Source organism: Corvus cornix, chromosome 20 (assembly GCF_000738735.6).
Source record: "Corvus cornix cornix isolate S_Up_H32 chromosome 20, ASM73873v5, whole genome shotgun sequence".
NCBI lineage: Eukaryota > Metazoa > Chordata > Aves > Passeriformes > Corvidae > Corvus > Corvus cornix.
In genome coordinates, this window is record NC_046349.1 from 10,595,396 (window position 1) to 10,614,217 (window position 18,822).

Below are 18,822 nucleotides of genomic sequence, written 5' to 3' on the forward strand. Positions count from 1 at the left end.
ACTCACAAGGAAACTCTTTTTAGATACAGGTCCACCTTCCTTGACAACATCCTAATGACACAGAATAAACCTATTTTTGGACCAGCTATGGGCACTGTGAAGTCAAAGGGAACTGATTTCAGCTGGACAGGACCTTAGTCCCAAAAAGCCAAAACAACCCCTCAATTTTATTTCATTTCATCACCAATTTCATCTCATTTGTTTCCTTCACTAACTCTTGCACTACAGACAACACCAGTGCACTCAAAGGCAAAAAGTATTTTTTGGGATTTTTTTAATTGTAACACAAGACTGTTTATTCCCATATTCAGTTCTCAGAAAAAGGAATGAATATTTTAATAACAAGAAAATTCATAAAGCACCATCTTCTCTGCTGTCACAGCTCTTTTAAAAGGCTTAGTTGATCTTCAATGCTTAAAGGGTATTCCTATAAAGGAAATATCTAAGGGACAAAGTTCCCTGATTTATATGGTGGAATTCCCTTGCCACATATGTCTCATTGGGAAATGACATGGATTTCCCAAATACTGGCACTAAATTTTTTAGTAGTTTAAAAATTAGCAGAAAAGGCCCAATTGCTAAGAAATAAAGCACACAAATTTATGGGAAGATAAAGCCACACTAACCCATTAATTTTTATATTTTGTTATATCACCAAAACTGTTCTCATTACTTTCTTCTGAACAAGTTTCATAATTGCAAATTCTCAGACAGTAAAACTTAAGTGATCTCCATACTCTGCCTTCCTCCTAAATAATGAGCCAAGCACCACAGACACACACAGGAGGAAGCAGCCTGTCTATTTTACTAGAAGACTGAGCTCATGAAAATCCAACTGCATCAATCCTTCTTTTATTATTCTTTCAAACTTCCCAAATCAAATAACTTTCTTGAGCTTGGCTAGAGCCTTCTGAATAGAAATTCCACTGGGGAAAGAGGTTTTAGATTAACAGCACAATACATTCAGAAATCAATAGATAAACCCTCTGTGCAGCAGCTCTACCCGAGTCCATGAGACTGAACTAGGGCTCAGAAAATAGAACAAACCACTCAGAAACGAATTTCCTATCTGCCCACTTTTGGTTTTGCACTGAAACCAGCAACATGAACTTCACCTCTGTATCACACCCAGAGAATTACTGCCTGATGTTCTGAATCAAGAATACTTTTTATTTGCAAAAATATATTCAGCTTTGTATTAAAAGCAGAGGGTTTTGTCTGGTGGTGCTTTTCTTTTTTATTTTTAAACTACAGAGTTAAATCTGAAAGGCAATAATGCAACTCCAAGATAACCACATGTGGGGTGCCCATCCTGATATAATGCAAGCCCCTTAAAGCTATAAAACAATGTGATGAGAAGTCAGATGAGGGAGAAGGGACAGAGTGAAGCTTCTAAATTTACGGTTAAAATTCTTTAAGCCTGATCTCAACTTCACTCCAACACCTGGCTTGGACAGGATCAGCTTAGATTGTTCTCTATGCTGGAAGCAGGATGGCTTTTACTTGATCTGTTTGACCTTTTCTCTCCTCGTTAATAGTTGCTTTCTCCGTTTGCCAGAGTCCCTTTTGCAATCATGAGGGCTGGAGGGGAAAGGGTAAATCAGAGGGAGCACTACTTGGCCAAAGACAGTCGGACCAATTTCACTGCGAGCAGCAGTCGTGGAGCCCAACTGCAGAGCCCAGCAGAGCTGGCTCTGCTTTGGAAATACACAAAGCCAGCAGCTGCCAGAGAACAGAAAACATGCTTCTGCCTCTGCCCATGCGCCTGTTACAGCCGTCACAGGCATCCCAGCTCTGTAGGATGTGAACAGGGCACAGCTCACCACAAAGGGCATCTCCCCTTGGTTCAACTCCAAACCTGCCCAGATTAGATGAGAAATGCACCTGTACTGAGACACGAAGGGAAATGGATTTCCCCCACTTTTGGTAAGCTGGAACAGCTTTGATGGCACAAGCCCCCAGCCTCACTGGTGCTCCTGTTGCGTTATATTCATTAAATCCTGCATTCGTTATTTATTATCCTGCATTTCTGTAAGGCAAATCTAAAGAAACGTTGCCATGACAAACACACACAGTGGAGTTTTCATACTAACTTGATCCCCATGATGTCCCTTCCTTCCATTAAAAGAGCCCCACTTTAGTGTATCTCAACAAGACAATCAAAATATTTTCAGTCCTGCTGCCGTGAGCCTCACAAAGGGACCAATCGCCAAATCCAAAAATCCTCTGCAGCGAAGCAGAAGAGCTTTACACACAGCCAGACCTCTCAGATGCCATGGGCTAGGATACCATGTTATAAGGCTGTAAAACTATGGCCTGTGGCTCCAGTCCAGCTTGCAGAGTAATTTAATCTAACTCACAAAGAGATCAGGAAAATGGCCTCTGCTGTGCTGAATCAGCAGTGCTGGAAGCCGTGCCACCCTCTATCAGCTCGTAAGAGAGTGCTTTGTCCACGGTGCCAACTCTGTGTAGAGCAACTACTGGGCAAAAGAAAGGACCAGCAGGAATATTATGTGCCAGATTTTCAGTAGATGTAAGTCAGAATACTTCCAATGACTTAAGGAGCTGCACCGATTTACATCATTTCACGATTATAAGGATTTACATCCACTGGAAGATTCACTTCTCTTTTTTGGTCTTTTAATTAAAAGAATGGTGTAGTCTTGGCAGTATGAGCCTTCAAGAGATTGAGATTTGGGAAGGATCCTGAAAAAGTTTTAGGCTCAGGGAATGGCAATAAGCCATTTTTAGTTTAAAAACGTACAGTGGCCAAATTGAAAGTCACAGGATGTATATAAATTCTGATCTATACACGAGCAGTGTACATAAGCATATATTTTCACTCTTTACACTGGAGCTCCCTAAATATAACAATGGCAAAAGAACAGCAATAAATGAAAACTTCGTTGAGTCAGTCTGGTTATATATCACAAAAAACTATCAGCACAGATGTTATCCCTATTTATGAGTCACAACAAGCGCCAAAACAAATGCCATGTATTACTTAATTTTTTCTCCTAACTGCAAGTGCCAAAAAAATGACTGCCACTGGGATTAGGAAAAAACACACAAGTGGAAGAAACCAGGGGGCACTGCTCCTGAGGAAGCAAGCCAACTAGGCAAAGTTTGGTTTGCTCCCATTTCCAAATAAACTCAGAACGAGTACAACATGTCTTGTGACCTCAGAGCAGTTTCTGTTGCTCATCTGCTTACCTCTCAAAGAAAGATCCATTATAAACTTTGTAAAATGTGCCTAAAACCACCCTCAGAAACATGCATACATCTCACTTGTTTCCTGTAGATGACCATGATGGGGAGAGAATAGAAGGAAAGTGGGAATCTGGTACCTGAGATCCTGAAATGGGGAACAGATTGATGCTTTAAGGCTGAAAGTGAGCAGGACCTGTAGATATGGCCACGGGCAGAACTACACAGATGCTCTTCAAGCTATTTCTGTGGCACAGTGACCCACTCCCAGCCCAGCTGAGCCCTGAGAAACACTTAAAAATAGGCCCATAAATAAACAGGCCACTGTTACCAGTGCAGTTCAGCTGATGTGTTACACAAGAACTTAAAAATAAACTGGTCAAGAAGCCACCTCAGGAAAGCAAAACTGAAGCCCAAATGCCTCTGTGTTGAAGAAATGCAGCCTCATTCCATTGTACCTTTTTCACCACTCACTTCTGAACAGGTCAGTTTTAAATCTCCTTTTTCCAACGAGTCCAATTGAAATGTGTTCTTCAAAGGCTTCTGCAATTTTAGGAGTATTAAATTTTATACCTCCTAAGCTATTTATTAGCCGAGGAAGTACTTAATTGACATTCACCAGATATTAACTCTTTCTGAGCATGTGTTACAGATTTTGCTATGTAAACTTGAGGTTTTTTCTTTACTCTTTGTTGCTGGGTTTGTTGGTTTGTTTGGTTTTTTGTTTTTCCTTTTTCAGGACAGTTCTCCTAAGAAGAGATTTCTCAGTGAGTGGATTCCCTACAAATTTCTCCTGGAAGTGCAGACAGATACACTGCAATAAAAGACTGCTCACAAGGGACCCCGATGCAGATGAAAGGTCAAAAAACCACTCAGACTGTTAATAAACTGTTGCAGAAATATTGCCTTTGCTTTAAGTCTCCAGAATATGCACCATTGATGGTGTTGTCCAGACCCAACAGGAGCCCTGGCCCAGCAGTTTTGTGGGGTCCCCAGGGCTCCAGGCATCCACATTTCTTTATCCCTCCCATCCTTATTTTAATTTTCTATTTTTTTTTTTTCCAGAACAGCCCCACTCCACAGATGTTGAACTCTCCCTCCTACAGGTGCATTGCAAAAGGACACAACTGCTGCATTAACAGAACTTTGCTTCATCATCACATCTTCCAGCCATGAAACTTACTCTATTATTGCACAGGTAAAATCGGCTGTGCCACCATTGCTCGGTTCTGCTGCTCTTTAACAGGATACAGACAACATTATGTCTCAATTCGCAGCAGAAAAGGAAAATAAAACTTTTGTTTATTGAAAAAACCAGGAAAATTCATTCTGGTCAAACGCCTCATCTCTGCCAAAACACCACAGTTAATTCAGCATTCACAGGAATTGCCTCAGTGCCATGCCCTGCCTGTTCAGTGAGTAAGGAGGGTTAAACCTCTGCTAACACCAACCCAGGCATTTCTAACTGCCCACACAGCCCTTCTTTGGGGGCTTCACAGAACTGCTTAGGTTGGAAATGCCCTCTAAGATCATCAACCATTCACTGACCCACAGCCCCAAGTGCCACATCCTCATGGTTCTTAAATCCCCCCAGGGATGGTGACTCCACCACTGCCCTGAGCATCCTCTTCCAATGTTTAACGACCTCGACGGTGATGAAATTTTGCTACTGCCCAACCTAAACCTCCTGCCTTTCTTCTTGTCAGGAGGTCTCAAAACCACCAGCACAATTGGAGTAGTTTGCTTGTTAGCAGATCTAGCAACCAGCCTTTCAACTTTGAATTTCTCTTATATCTGAGACTCCAGGCAAACAAAAAAAAAAAAAAAAAAGCAGAAAAATCTTTCAGTAAACTTTGCACAGAGATAATCAATCTCCTATTCAGTTATTTGAACAGGCATCTAGAGTTTAGCGTTCCAGAGATCACTGAACTTGTCCTGATGAGGGTCTCTCCGTGCAGTTTGAAAAGAGGATGGGGAAATCTTTGGATGCAATCCAAACATTTTTGATAGTTGCAATCCTTGAATATTTCATCACTCCAAATCTTGCCTTGACCTATTGATTCTCCTTCATCCTATCAACCATACACATATTTTTCTTCATCCTTAACCTGTCCCTTCTCTGCACAGGCAAAGGAAAAATCCAAACAACATGAAAAATCCTTTTTTTTTTTTTTTTTATAATGCCATTTACCCACATTGCTTTACCCTCTACAGAGGGCCAAAAGGAAGATGAATCAACTGAAAAATGTTCCGAAGCCCATAAAAAGGTAAACAAGTGAAAGTTTAATTTCCAAAATAATTCAGGCACAATATAAAAATATTTAAGGCTTATGGAGATGAGCAGTTGCCTTTCATGTGTAATTGTGTAAACCTGTTTTGAAGGGAGCAAAGCAACCAGCCAGCAACATCAGGCTCCTAAAAGGCAAGTAGCAGGGCACACAGGGTCTGAAACAATGACTTTCTCTGCCTCCCCAGGGAATTACTTTTACTGGGAGCAAACCACTGGAAATTCTCTAGGCCAGCTCTTTTCCCCCTCTAAATTGAGATGCTCCAGAAGACTTCAGCAGAGAGAATCTCTTCCTCCAGCACAGGGAGCAGCAGGCATCTGCCTTTCCTCAGTTACCAAAACACACAGACGTGATGGGCAAAATTCAACAGAGATCCTAAACAGTAAAATATTTAAGTGTGGGCTAGGCCTCCTAAAGCAGTCTGTGAATAATACAGATCTGTAAAAACAGGCAGTGCAACATCCAGCTGGTTTGTGTAGGGTGAACACCTTGCTTTCCACACCTTCCAAGATGAACTGGGAAATGGGAACACAGGAAAGGTGGAAATCCCCAGCCATCAGTGGAAATAGATTATACCACATACAGGTAAACAGTGCCATTTACTGCTTCAACTTTAATTTAATCCCATTCTTTCAGCTCACACTGGGATTGGTAACATATCTGTCAATAAAAATGTCTTTTATTAGCAGACCTCCAGCATCCAGAGGAAAGCCAACCTGAAAATTTTGTCCTGTAGCGTGGACACACCTCTGGTCCTGCAGCTGAGTTGGGGCATTTAAACAACCCAGTGGGCAGAGAATTCCAGCAGTCCTTCCCCTCCAACAGCAACAGCATTTTATTTAAATTCCCTGAACCTAGCCTAGGCTTTTAACGTAGAATGTCTCTAGATGGTGAAAATTCAAAGGTCCCAGTGTCTGTAATTCCCTTAAAAGTCAGGAGAAGTACTGACAACTGAAGACATTTGGAATTGTGTTCCTACAGATCCCAGAGAGACGACATGAAGGCTTTAAAGGCTCAGTTCACCAAGGCACCATTTCAACTTTAGTTATTGAAATAACTTTACCCAGAGCATGTTCTGATGGTGCATGGTCAGAGCAGAAGGCTCTGTCACATGGGCTCTGCCACAGCCTGTTTTGAACTGGGTTTGTTCAAGCCTTTATTAACAGAACAGATAAAGGAATGCAGCATATGTCCGTTACATCTGCAAGCCATGCACGAGCAGGATGCAACTGCAATGCTGTTGGATGGCAAGACAAGAATGCAAAACAATCCCAACCAGTTAGATAAGGCTGATGATAAAAGAAAATAACATGTAATTCAACAGAAGAGGAGCAAGGTAACACGATTCAGCAGGATTAATCTACTACACATATAGAAAATGACTGGGTAGGTAGCAGTTCATCAAAAAATGATGTGGGAGGTTATACTGGATCACAAGCTGAACATGAGTCAACAGTATCATACTGTAAGAAAAAAAGCAATCATCACATTAGATAAATCTAGTGGAGTATTGCCTGCAAAACAGGCAAAGTAATATTCCCTGTCTGTTCAGCACTGTGAGACGTGGCTGGCAGTGTCACATCAACCTGGCGCATCAAGTTAGTAGCAAAGATAAGGGCTCAGAGGAGGGAGCCAAGCACGACACACAAGAGGGAACAAATGAGAGGTTCAGCCTACAGAACCTGAAAAAAATATTTTCAAGTGTGTTGGGGGGAGAAGAATAATCAGCAACTGTTCTCTGTGCCTATGACAAATACAAACAGGTTTAAATTGCATCAAGAGAGCTCCAGCTTAAACACAGAGGAAGGGAAGCAATGTAATATAGTGGCTTTGGTCCCCACCAACAGATCTTCAAGTCCCCATCAGGGACAAACCTGTTCCACAGGAGCTGCTCATGCTCTGGGGAAGGAGTGTGCACTAGAATCCTCCTGGACTCCTCCAGCCCTGGTTCTGAGTGCAGGAAACACCAACACACGGGTCCAGGAGACACCACAAACAGCTCTCAGTGACATCTGTGAGACTCACTGACAGAACTGCGGCATTTATATGGAATTATCTATTCACCCCCACTGACTAGATCAGGAACAAACAGGTGATTAAATTTAATACTTTAAACTAGTCCTGACTTGCACTTTATCACCTGTAGCAATTTCTTTATTTGCCACCATCTTCCCAAGCTTGTATGTTTTTCTTTCATATACCAATAGTTCCAATATGCTTTTCTTGCTACATGGTGAAGTAACAGACATTTGTTTCACTGACCTGCCTTCCATGACTCTCTAGACATGAACTGACAGAGAGCACTGATACACAGCTTTTTGTAATCTTGACTGTTTCTCTTTGGATAATTGCTACATTCATAATTATTTTAAGAAGGACTGGAATTACTACAAGACAAACCCAGTGTAAGAAAATTTTAGACTAAAAGTAATTTTTGTGACTAACCTCTGAACTGCTAGGAAATTGTGATTTATAATAGGCATAGTAATAGCCTTTAATGACTGCAGCGCTTCTGGGTATCAATGAAAACAGACTGGCTCCTTTCAAAGCAGAAAGGGCATCTATCTTATTTTTTTTCTCCTTCATGGGTGGCCCATACATATCTTCAGGGTCCTCAGAGGAGCTTCCAACACCCCCACTGTGGGTTGCACACAGCGGCTGCCATTACCACGCTCATGTTAATGGGCTGCAGCTGATGCGACCCCTCCGAGCAGCAGCACAACCAGCACAGGCTGAATTACTGCCACTGGCTCTCTGTTACAGAATGCTGGCAAGTGGGGAGGAACAGCAGCAGCAAAGTAGTGAGGGCACAGCAAAAAATCATTAGGATTTTGTATTGGAAGGGAGCAGGAAACGGGAATCTGGATGCTGCAGCCTGGGGTCACAAGGCACAGGGCAGCAAGCACGGCTGACTGTTCCCAACGACAGTGCAGCCCATATGCCAGAACATTTGCCACTTCCCACTCCCTCTGTGCAACTGCAATCCAAAATTAATAAATAAATTAGGGATAATGAACATAAACAAGAAAAATCGCAAGCCTGTGGCAAAAAGAGATCCTGTTCAACCCAAGTATTTTTCATGTTGCAGAGAACTTGCTCAGGAAACAAACATCCTCCTGAAAGAAACGAAGTAGCCGGTTATAAGACAAATATTTTGGGAAAACAGAAACTCTGCATGTTCTCTTTCATTCTACTAAAACTAAAGAGGAAACTGAGTGCTTTTTCAATATAAGTGTAACATTTCCTTATGCCAGGAGACAAACTCTGCCTAGGTTAAGTCTGGACATTAATGGAAGCAAACAGCTGAATGCTGGTCCCTGGTGTTTCAATTATTCTCTCTTTAGAGGTTGTGCTTCCAAGAAATTAAAGAAGCACGATTTCCCAGTAAGGATCATGTTTTGCAGGCTGTTGCAATGTTTTTATTTAAAGCTGTTTGATTTGTATTTGCAGAAAAGCTCAGTTCATCCCTCTGCCTTCTCATCTCTTCCCCTGCAAAGTGCTTGCCAGGGTCAAAGCCCAGTGGAGGCTGCAGAGCTGCTTGCCCGAGTCCCTGCTCAGCACAAGGCCAGCCAGAGCAGGCTCCAGGACCATGTCCACTTGGGTTCCAAGTATCTCCAAGAACAGAGACTTCACAGTGCCTCTGAGAAACCTCTCCCAGTGTGACAACCCTCACACTGAAAGCTTCTTCTCACATTTAAGTGCAAGGTCCTGCATTGCAGTGTCAGTGCCCATTTTCTTCTGCCCTTGCTCTGTGCATCTCAACACACTCTCACAAGGAATTTATACACAATGACGAAGTCTCCCCCTGAGACCTCTCTTCTCCAGGCTAAACAATCCCAGCACTCTCAGCCTCTCCTTTCAGAAATACTAATAAATAAATATTAAAATAAAATATCAATATATCATGGCATCCTGAGCAGTAAGAAAACCCTGCCATGGCAGGGCTGGGCAAGGACACTTCTGGGTTTTACCTGGAAAAGCAACCCTGGGGTTCATGTGGGCACCAAAAGGAAAACTGAATGTGAAGCCAAATCCTCTTCAGAAGCTTTGGCTAGAGCACAAAAGGTTTACATACACAAAAAGGGATACAGCTCAATTCCTCCTGCAGTGCTCCACATCAGGATCCTGGAGAAATCTGTCTGGAATCACTGGCACAGGTTCATCCCAACCCCCTTGTCAAAGCGCTCAAAGCTGGAGTTCCCAGAGGCAAGGACTGGACTTTGCTTTTCAAACATCACTTTATAGTCTTAGTTCTTACTACTTCCATTTGCCTGAAAATAAAAAATTCCACTTGATACAGCAACGGCCCTAATTTTGAATATACCAGTAACCTCAAATCAAACAGAAACTCCCTTCTTTCCTTATGTTACTCAAATTCATTCTATGAGAAACATTAAGCAGCAGATTTCCAATGAAATCCTATCCTCTGTAGTTTTAATCTCTTCTTGCCCTTCAAATAAGACTTTTAAGTATTATCTATACTGCTAAAATATTCTATGAGCTGTGCACATGGCCCATGCTGCTGTTGAACCAAGTACTTCCCCTCCTTGAGTTTGCAATGAAATAAGCTCCCTCTAAAAAAACATGAGACTCATTTCCAGAGTAGAAATTAAGGCAGAAGGAGGCCTACACATAAATATCAATGAAATTAGGCAATGAGAACTGGCATTAGGTCAATGAAAATTAAGCAAGAAAATATTTCACTGCTAGAATAAATAAGTTTGAATTGCCACATGCAAAAACCGTAATTTCCAGAATGCTTTCAGCATCTGCTCAGGGAGATCAGAGCTCATGAGCTCTGTCAGTGACAGTCAATTCCTGTACAAAGAACTGACTTTAAAATTAACATTTTCTAACCTTAAAAGACTTAAAACGATCAGCTTAGAGTTCAAAACAACAGGTATTTCACAATAAATAACTAATTGATACTGTTCCAGACATAGCTTATTTCCTAAAAGCCTAAGCATAAATAAAGAAATGAATAAATTATTCAACAGAAATTATTGTTTCATTTTCTTCCTTAATACCTATTTAGAGTGCCTAATTTGAAGCAGCGCAATTCTCTAACAGACAAATCCCTGAAAAAAGAGAGAAGCTTCAAATCTGTTGTTGGAGAAGCAGATTTATTCAGATAAAAATCAGTTAACTCCCCAGAATGCAGAAAAAAGTAATTTTGCTTGGGTTTGAGGAATTTGGTTCAAAGCTCTGAACTAGAAAGCAATATATACAGTTATTAAACAGTGTAAGGGGATTAACTCTACAGAGTGTTATTGACTACTCCAGTCTCATTAAGTGCAATTTTATTTAGATAAAAATGTCATCTTAAACATCATTTTTGTGTCAGAAGTTAGATCTGAAGAACAACATTAAAAATACATAGGCATCAGCAGTTCCCCGATCTGCAGCAGCTCTTTCTGGGGTCTCCCCTGGAACTCATGATGGAAATTATGGTTTTGATTTGCAACATGCCCATCACAAGAAGCTGCTTTTAAAAGAAGTTGTCCTGCAGAATGCAAGAAGTGTTTTCTGAGAGGCAGTTTCACTGGAGCATGTACAAGCTGAACGCAGAGAGCTGATGCCTGTCTGCCTCTCCTTCCTCCAAGAAAGGAAGGAAGGAAGATCAGGGAAAGAATTCTGGGTTCCCAATGGATGTTCTCCTACTTGCAGATTTTATTAGAGAACTGTGAAGCTAATTACATGTACAATAACTTCAGTAACTGCTTTCCATGCAGAATCACAGACCAGAAAATAATGAAAACATGAATGGAAAAACCTCTCTGCTTTTTTCAACTCTGAGCAGCTTGGAGAAGGTACTGGCTATTCCAGGAGGCTGCAGCAGAGCTGCTGCAAGCACCGAGCAATCCTCAAGAGGTGCTCAACAACCCCACCAAACACCAGCACAAATCCCAACATTCCTCAGGCTCTTCCCTTTCTAAAAGCACCCGCAGGAGACACAAAAGAGCACCTGGAAGACACAGGCACGACTGTGGGCAGGGGAAGCCTCACACATCCCCACATACTCTCCAGAGACAGACCTTGACCTGCCTGTGGGAATCAAGCTCCTGTCAAAATTAACAGCAGAGGGGTACCTGGGTATTTTCTGGACTCTAGACCCGGGAGAAGTGGGAAGCCTACACCATCTACACTGTTCCAAACTATCCCACGGGATTGTGGATGCTGGGGTTCTTTGGTCTATGCAGTCAATGCTTTCTAAACACTATTCACAGCCTTCCTAAGTTTTAATATTGGATGTGGTGAGGGCTGAAAAGGATGGAGGTTTTGAAATCTCAATGGGGAGAACAAAAAGCTTTGGACCATGAATAACATCCTACCTCTAAAAAACTTACAAGAGATGGTCTCCATAGTGAACTCTTATAAAAAGAAAAAAGAGGTACTTCAATAAAGCTTGTATGAATTTTGTTTGTTTTTAACCAAAAATCATGCTAGTAAAAATCCTAGAATGGAAGCAATTACATTTTTATGCATTTGCAGGAGCTTGGCTACCTTTGGTTTCATACACTTGCTTAGAGCAGAACATGCTGGCAGAGTTTATTCATCTTCCCTTATGAAAATAAACTGTGCTGCCACGCACTTGTCCCCAAACGTAGCTGCCTATGCAAGTGAAGTTACCCTGCTCCATCAGCACAGGCCTGCTTGGGCTGGGCAAAGAAATGTGAGTCACTGCAGATGAAGAGATGTACAGAAAAACAAAAAAGTGGCTGTGCCTCTCACCTGCTTGTGTTGTCTGCTGTGAGTTGTTTTGTTTAGGTGTGTTTGAGAGGCGCTGGAGCTGTGGTGGGACTACACTGAAGAAATAATACATTCAACACCCTGATGCCATTCCACCCACTCCCAGTTGCCACAGCCCCACTGCATGCCAATTAAACCTGAACTTCTAATTTTGAAAAACATCTTTTTTTGTTAATTATAATCTTAAAAAACACTACAAAAAAAAAGGGCACAAAGCCAATAGCAAGAATATCATATTGCACACCACTTTCAGCATCCTACTCCTTCTTTCCCTCCTTCCCCAAGAGGCCACTGGTGATCATCACTCCCAAGCACTGAGTTCACATCAGGAATCAGATCCCCTGGGACACTGCTGAACTGAAGTGCAGCCCTACATGCCCCTGCTCCCCACCCCTCAGGACCAATGTTCTCACCACCATCAGTTAAAATGAATAATTAACAAAGAGGAAAAGATCCCTGTGCCTCAATCGTCCTCTGCCATACTGGAGACATGGAGATCTTTCCCTTAGGCTAAAGAAGAAAATTCTTAGTGAACATATCTTAAACATTATCATGCATCAGTGATCAAGACTAAGTTTATTATCCTGCAAACAAAAACAAAGACAAAAAAAGTAGAACAGATTACACCCCAGTAACTTTCATTAAGAGATGCAGTGATGGCATTTCTAAGGAAGGCAATGGCTCCACAAATCACCTCAGCTCACACCCCATCATCAGGCCACAGTGTTGGCAGTGATGTGCAGTGTGTGGTATTTGTGGCACTACTGGGGAAAACTATTTTAAGTCTAATTAACATGAAATTTTTAGAATGCAGATGCTTTTCATTTATACATAAAACAAAATGCCGTGACATTTCTCCCATCCATTTATCATAAACAAGTTAATTACTGTGTAACAAATAGCTCCTGCTAGAATCTGTATGTTTTTGAGCATGTTAGAGAGCTGACTCAGGCAAATAAGATGAACCACAAAGTAGTAGCTAATAGCTTACGGCATACTTATAATAAAACAATGACTCTGTAAAAGCTCTTGTTGTCAAATTAAGGCTAAGCTATTTCCATTGGAATAAACCAATTATAAGCAGTCATTATCTGTTTAACTTGATTCAAACCTAGAATACTATAAACACTTTCATTTTGATGCATTCATAACAGTGCATACATTTGAGAGCTGGATGTTGCAAAGCTTAAAGGGGAAATGCTGAATTTATTGCCATGCAGCTCATCCTGAGCCATGGAACATCCAAACTTCCCCGTGTGGAGGAATTTCACCACCATGCTGAGGTCTCCATGCTCCCTGATTTCTGACGGACAAACCTTTACGTATAAACTGGCCCAGGACTGCCCACCTCTCCTTCTAAGGACAAGGTGAGCATTATCCATAAAAATCTCACGTTTGCTCCATGAAATCCCCCAAGAGCCATCCCAGCTACACGCACGCTTTTTCCGCCCCCCAAATTCCATGAAAGCACTGACAGGTGAATTCCTGCCTACATTTTTTTTTCCTTTTTTTTTTTTGCTCAGGCAAACAGTCCCATTTGGCCTGCAGATGAATTACTGAATGCTGATGAATAAGATGGTGGTAGCTGGCAGCAAAGCTTTGCGTGGTAAGATGGTGTGAAATAGTACATATGTCAATCTATCAAACATGATAATGTAAGCAATCTGAACCCATTTTTGGTCTGAACTATTGTACAATACTTCACCCAGATGGAAGAAAGAGATAAACATTTTATGCTTCAGACACATCAAGTGCTAGGAAGTAAAATTAAATCTAAACTGGAAAACTACCAATTTTACATGCTAGAGTATATATAAAGAACAACACAAGCATGAAGAAGAATCTTCTCGCCCATTATTGTATAAATTAATTACATATATTTGCTTCCTATGATAAACAACAGCATGTATTTGACTGTAGATTAAAAGGTGCAAAGATGATAGTTTGCTTATTAGCAAACACAGTGCTTGCACTTTTTTCTTCCTCCTTTTGTTGAGAAAATGCTTATAAATCATAGAACTTGTGACAATGTTACCAGGACATGAATCTTACAAGTGGGGCATGGATACATAATGTCCCCAGGGTGAGTTCAGCCCTAAATCAGAGGCAGGTTTGCCATGACTAATGTAGAACTACAACTGGTCCCTAAAGGATAAAATCAAATAGAAATATATTTTCATTCAAATCAACTTGACAGCCTGTGTAAATATAATTTCATATTTAAAAATTATCAGTTAAACCAGAAATGAAATGACAGCCAGTGTGCTGTTTTTAAAGTCCCAGCCATCTAATGCCTCGAAACAGACCCTTCTGCTCCATCCCTGCTGTCCACCTCCATAAACACAGCACAATATATCAAGCACTAAACTTGAAAAACACTCTTCTGAGCAAATGTATTTATGACATGGCTTTCTACAGTACTCAGAGAACATTGTTTTATCAAGTAATTTGCAAAGCTAAAAGAGCATGAAATCTACTCAGTTTCCAGACTGGCCTGTAAGGCCGCCTTCACGTTTGGGAAAAATTGCTACAAAGTGTGTGAACTACTGCTATTTGGTCTCTTTAGAGTTGCATATTCTTGGGCTTGTCCATCTCAATTCCCTCTTTGGTTACCCTTCAAACTAAAAATAAACTCCCCAAGGTCTACTAATTAATGCCAGGCCAGTCAAGAGAATTCCTGAACAGCAACACTAAGACAACTGGGCACAGAAACAAAAGCGATTGCCAGCTCATGCAGAGCAAAAATGTCCAGTCCTGGATTCTGCTGAAGCCAGAGAGAGCACTGACAACTCTCCCTCTCTTCTGAGAAAAATCAAAGTAAAGGAGCAGGTGTTTGCTCTGGAGGAAGACAGAAATCCCAGCTTTCTGGCAGAGACACACGCATGTGAGCAAAATGTGCTCAGGAAAACACTGCAAAGGGTTTATAAAGCCTGGAGAGGAGCACCAAGTCCTGATGTGCTCCCAACTTCCTGGGGTGCTGGGAGGGGATTCTGATCTTTAAAAACGCTCTTGGAATAAAATATTTTTCTGTATCATGCAAATATAAAGTTTAATTATTTTTAACTTGAAAGGGAGACAGATCAATACACAGGATAATCTATTGTTACTTGGATTACGAAGACATCTTAGAGTTTACAATCACAAAAGTGGTTATAATCCTGCAATTACTATAAAGCTAATTGGTAGTTTCTTTTTGCCTGTGTTTTCATGTTGTCAGTGGGGCAGTAATGAAAATGAATGCCACATTTGTGAACAGAATGTCTGTAGGCTTGTTTACCACATTTCCAACAACAACGTCTGCTTTATCATCCATTTCAAAGCAGAGATAATTTAGGGATCTTTGAATTTCATACATAAAAATACTTTCTAAAATATCAGATGCAGAGTTCCTTCAGACAGGGTGGGAGTGGGAGACTCAAGAGTGAAGTGATGACCTCGCATAGTATAACAAACAATCCACCTGAAGCAGACAGCACGCGGACTTGGAATGATTCATCTGTATTCAAAACTGTGCTCAGGTAAACCACTTAGTGTTTCATCCTCCTACAAACATAATTCTGCAGACAATTTCACCATCAAAACCAGCATCTTTAAGCCTCCTTTCACCTCCTGAAAATACAGTTATTGCAGAAGCTATTAAGCTTTTTATTCCACTTACCTTTGAGTAACTTCTGCCCTTCATTGATGTTCTGGGAGATGAATGCTGTGTAGTCTTGTTCTGAGAAGCCAGGCTTGCATGTGGGTCTAACTGTAAGATCCCCATTGTGTGCCTGCAAAAACAAAACAAGGAAAATGCACACCATGACTTTTGTCATTTGGGAAAACGTTTTGCACCCAATGATGAAGTGTTTAGGCATGAGCAAACCTGAACAGTAAAGCAGTGTGCAAGTAGAAGTTGCTTGTGTTAGAGTGCCTATCTGTTGGAGGGGATCCATACTGTAGCTGCAAAAAATAAAATGGGCCAGCAATAGTTGCCTGACTACAAGAGAGCATTGTTTGTAGGAAGGCTGGAATACTGGGCACTGTCAGAATAGGCGAGGAAACAAAGAGCAGCAATTCATCAAGGCGCTGTGCTCGAACTGGAGACACGCAAAGGCCTGATGTTGCAACATCCAAATCACTGAGGTTTGCTACTGAGAAACTGGGCAGACCCCAGGATGGGAGAGGGAGAAACACAGGAGCCTGCGACCCGGTGAGGACACCCTTCCTTCCCCTTCACCCTGCAGCAGCATCCCAGGCTCTGCCTGCTGCTGCCTCTGGGACCCTCCAGGGTCTGCACTTGCCCCGGCAGTGGGCGGGGACGGAGGGGATCCCAATTAAAAACGTAACCATGCACAGTCTCGCGCACAACGTGCCAGCACCCAGAGGGAAGCAGCCAACTAAACACTCAGCTGCAACTTTGGACTGTGCAGAGGATCCAGCCCCCGCGACAGGGACAGGGCAGTCCAGTCACAACAGCCGAGGTTCCTTGGGATTCCCCGGCAGGGAAGGTCCCAGACCCCAGCTCCAAAGGAACTCGCTGACAGCACACAAGCCCGTGATTTATGCCTAGCGAGTGCCAGGTGATTTACGCACTAACAAGTGCTGGTGGCAGGGGATTTCTAACGCGCCCGGGCTGTCGGCAGAGCCAGCCAGAGCATCGCTTAGCGATGCTGGCGGCACCTCCGACGCCTCCAGACCCAGCAGCGCCGACTGAAGCCGGGGGACCGGGAGCGGCGCTTCCCCGGCAAAGTGCAACTCCAGGCGTGCACCTGCCTCCCCGGGGGAGCATCGCAGCCCCCCTGGGTCCCCCGAAACACTCCTGCACACAGACAGCGCTGCATTAGACAGACGGAAGGGAAGCGGAGAGAAGGGTCCTTTCGGATGAGCTTAGTAAGCAGAACACAAGCCAATGCACTCGGCTTAAAATCACGCTCGGGAGACGGATGCCAGCTACTGCATGGGAAGCGCAAGGAAGCGGCGGCTCTGTTGGACTCTGACCGCGGCGGGCAAGATGTTGCCATTAGGAAACATTTCAAAGGGTCTCACCGAGGATAGCGGGCTTTGAATCTGAGATCGCCCCATTATTAGAGCGGTGCTCGCTAGACGAGAGCGCATCGGGGCTATTCCTGCGCACCCACCAGCCTCCCCAGGGCTCGGGACATCCTCACAGATTCAACTTGGCACCGGGGGATTGAGGCAGAGGAATAAGCGGCTCTTGTTCCTGCAGCCAGCCCAGCCCGAAACCCAGCAGCCACCCGGCTCGCTCTGTAACACTGCAGCCACGCGTTCAGGCGCTTGTTGATGTTCTACAGAAACCTCTCAATTTCAGGCGGCGTGTGAATAAAACCCTAAAAATCGCGAACTTTTCAGAGCATCACCCCCCAGCACGATCCGGGTCCGCTCGGTGGGTCTAGGGGCTTGTCAAAATAAAAAGTTACGGGCTGCAGCGCGGCGCAGGCTCCGCGGGGCTCGGCGGGGAGCGCAGCGCGGCCGCGGGGGCACCGCGGGGCTCGGAGCGGCTCCGCGCCGGGACGCGCCGCTGCCCCCGAAGTTTCTGCGGCGAGGCGCAGCGCGGAGGGCAACTTGTGCCGGTACCGCGGCGGCACCTGAGTCCCGGCTCAAAAAACCAACAATTTAAAACTGCACAGCGGCGATTTAGAATTTAAAAAGGGGCCGAAACGGCGGAGCAGCGGCAGGAGCTGCGCGCAGCCACCACCATCCTCACACCCGACCCCGAAGTTGCCGCGGCGAGCGCGGAGGAGCCGCGGCGGGGATGCTCCTCGCCCGCTTCCCCGGGGCGCCCCACTTACCGCCGCCGAGCCCCAGACGGGAAGGAAGAGCAGCAGCAGCAGCCGGCGGCTCGGGCCGGCCGTCATGTCCCCGGCGGGCGGTGCGGTGCGGTGCGGTGCGGTGCGCAGTCGGGCCGGGTCCCGCAGTCGGGCCGGGTCCCGCAGTCGGGCCGGGTCCCGCAGCCGCCCCGCGCCCGCCGCTCGCTGCCCGCTCCGGGCTGCAGGTGAAGCGCCCGCCGCGCGCCGCCGCCACGCCCCGCCCCGCGCGCGCGGGCACGCGCCGCTTAAAGCGACAGGCACCGCCCCCCGCGGGAGGGGAGCGGGGCGGAGGGGAGGAGGAAGGTGGTGGTGGTGGTGATGGTGGTGATGGTGGTGATGGTGGTGATGGTGGTGGTGATGGTGGTGATGGTGGTGATGGTGATGGTGATGGAGGAAAGGGGTTCGGCGGTGTCGCCGCCGCCGCTTCTGAGCTCCGCGCCGTGCCGAGCTCCGCGGCCCGCGGGAGCCTCGTCAGTCCGGAGAAGAAACTTACATGTGTGAATTGTCGCGAAAAGCTGATACATTCGTGGGGAAATAAACAAACAAACCAACCAGCCAGCGCGTCCAGAGATGATGGAGGGAGATCATAGAATCACCAGGGTTGGAAAAGAGCTTTAAGGCTGGTTAGGGCATGGTGGTGATGATGCCAAGGTTGTGGTTTGATCCCCGCCATTCACTCAAGGATTGGACTTTTGGACTTGAAGATCTTCTGTGTCCCTTCCAGCTCAGATTCTGACTCCCTGACCATTAACCCAGCACTGCCACTG

The 18,822-nt window shown here is 44.2% G+C and overlaps 1 protein-coding gene across 1 annotated transcript in view; it reads right to left on the minus strand.

The window, feature by feature from the left end:
* CDH4 (cadherin 4) overlaps nt 1–18,180 on the minus strand; it is a 423,758-nt gene extending 405,578 nt beyond the window's left edge. Inside the window, exons 1-2 of the mRNA XM_039563524.1 lie at nt 18,038–18,180; nt 15,904–16,015 (exon numbers count right to left, since the gene is read on the minus strand). Of these exons, the coding sequence (XP_039419458.1) occupies nt 15,904–16,015; nt 18,038–18,103 (178 nt within the window). The 5' untranslated portion in view covers nt 18,104–18,180. The remainder of the gene's footprint in view (nt 1–15,903; nt 16,016–18,037) is intronic.
* Nucleotides 18,181–18,822: the final 642 nt, after the last annotated feature.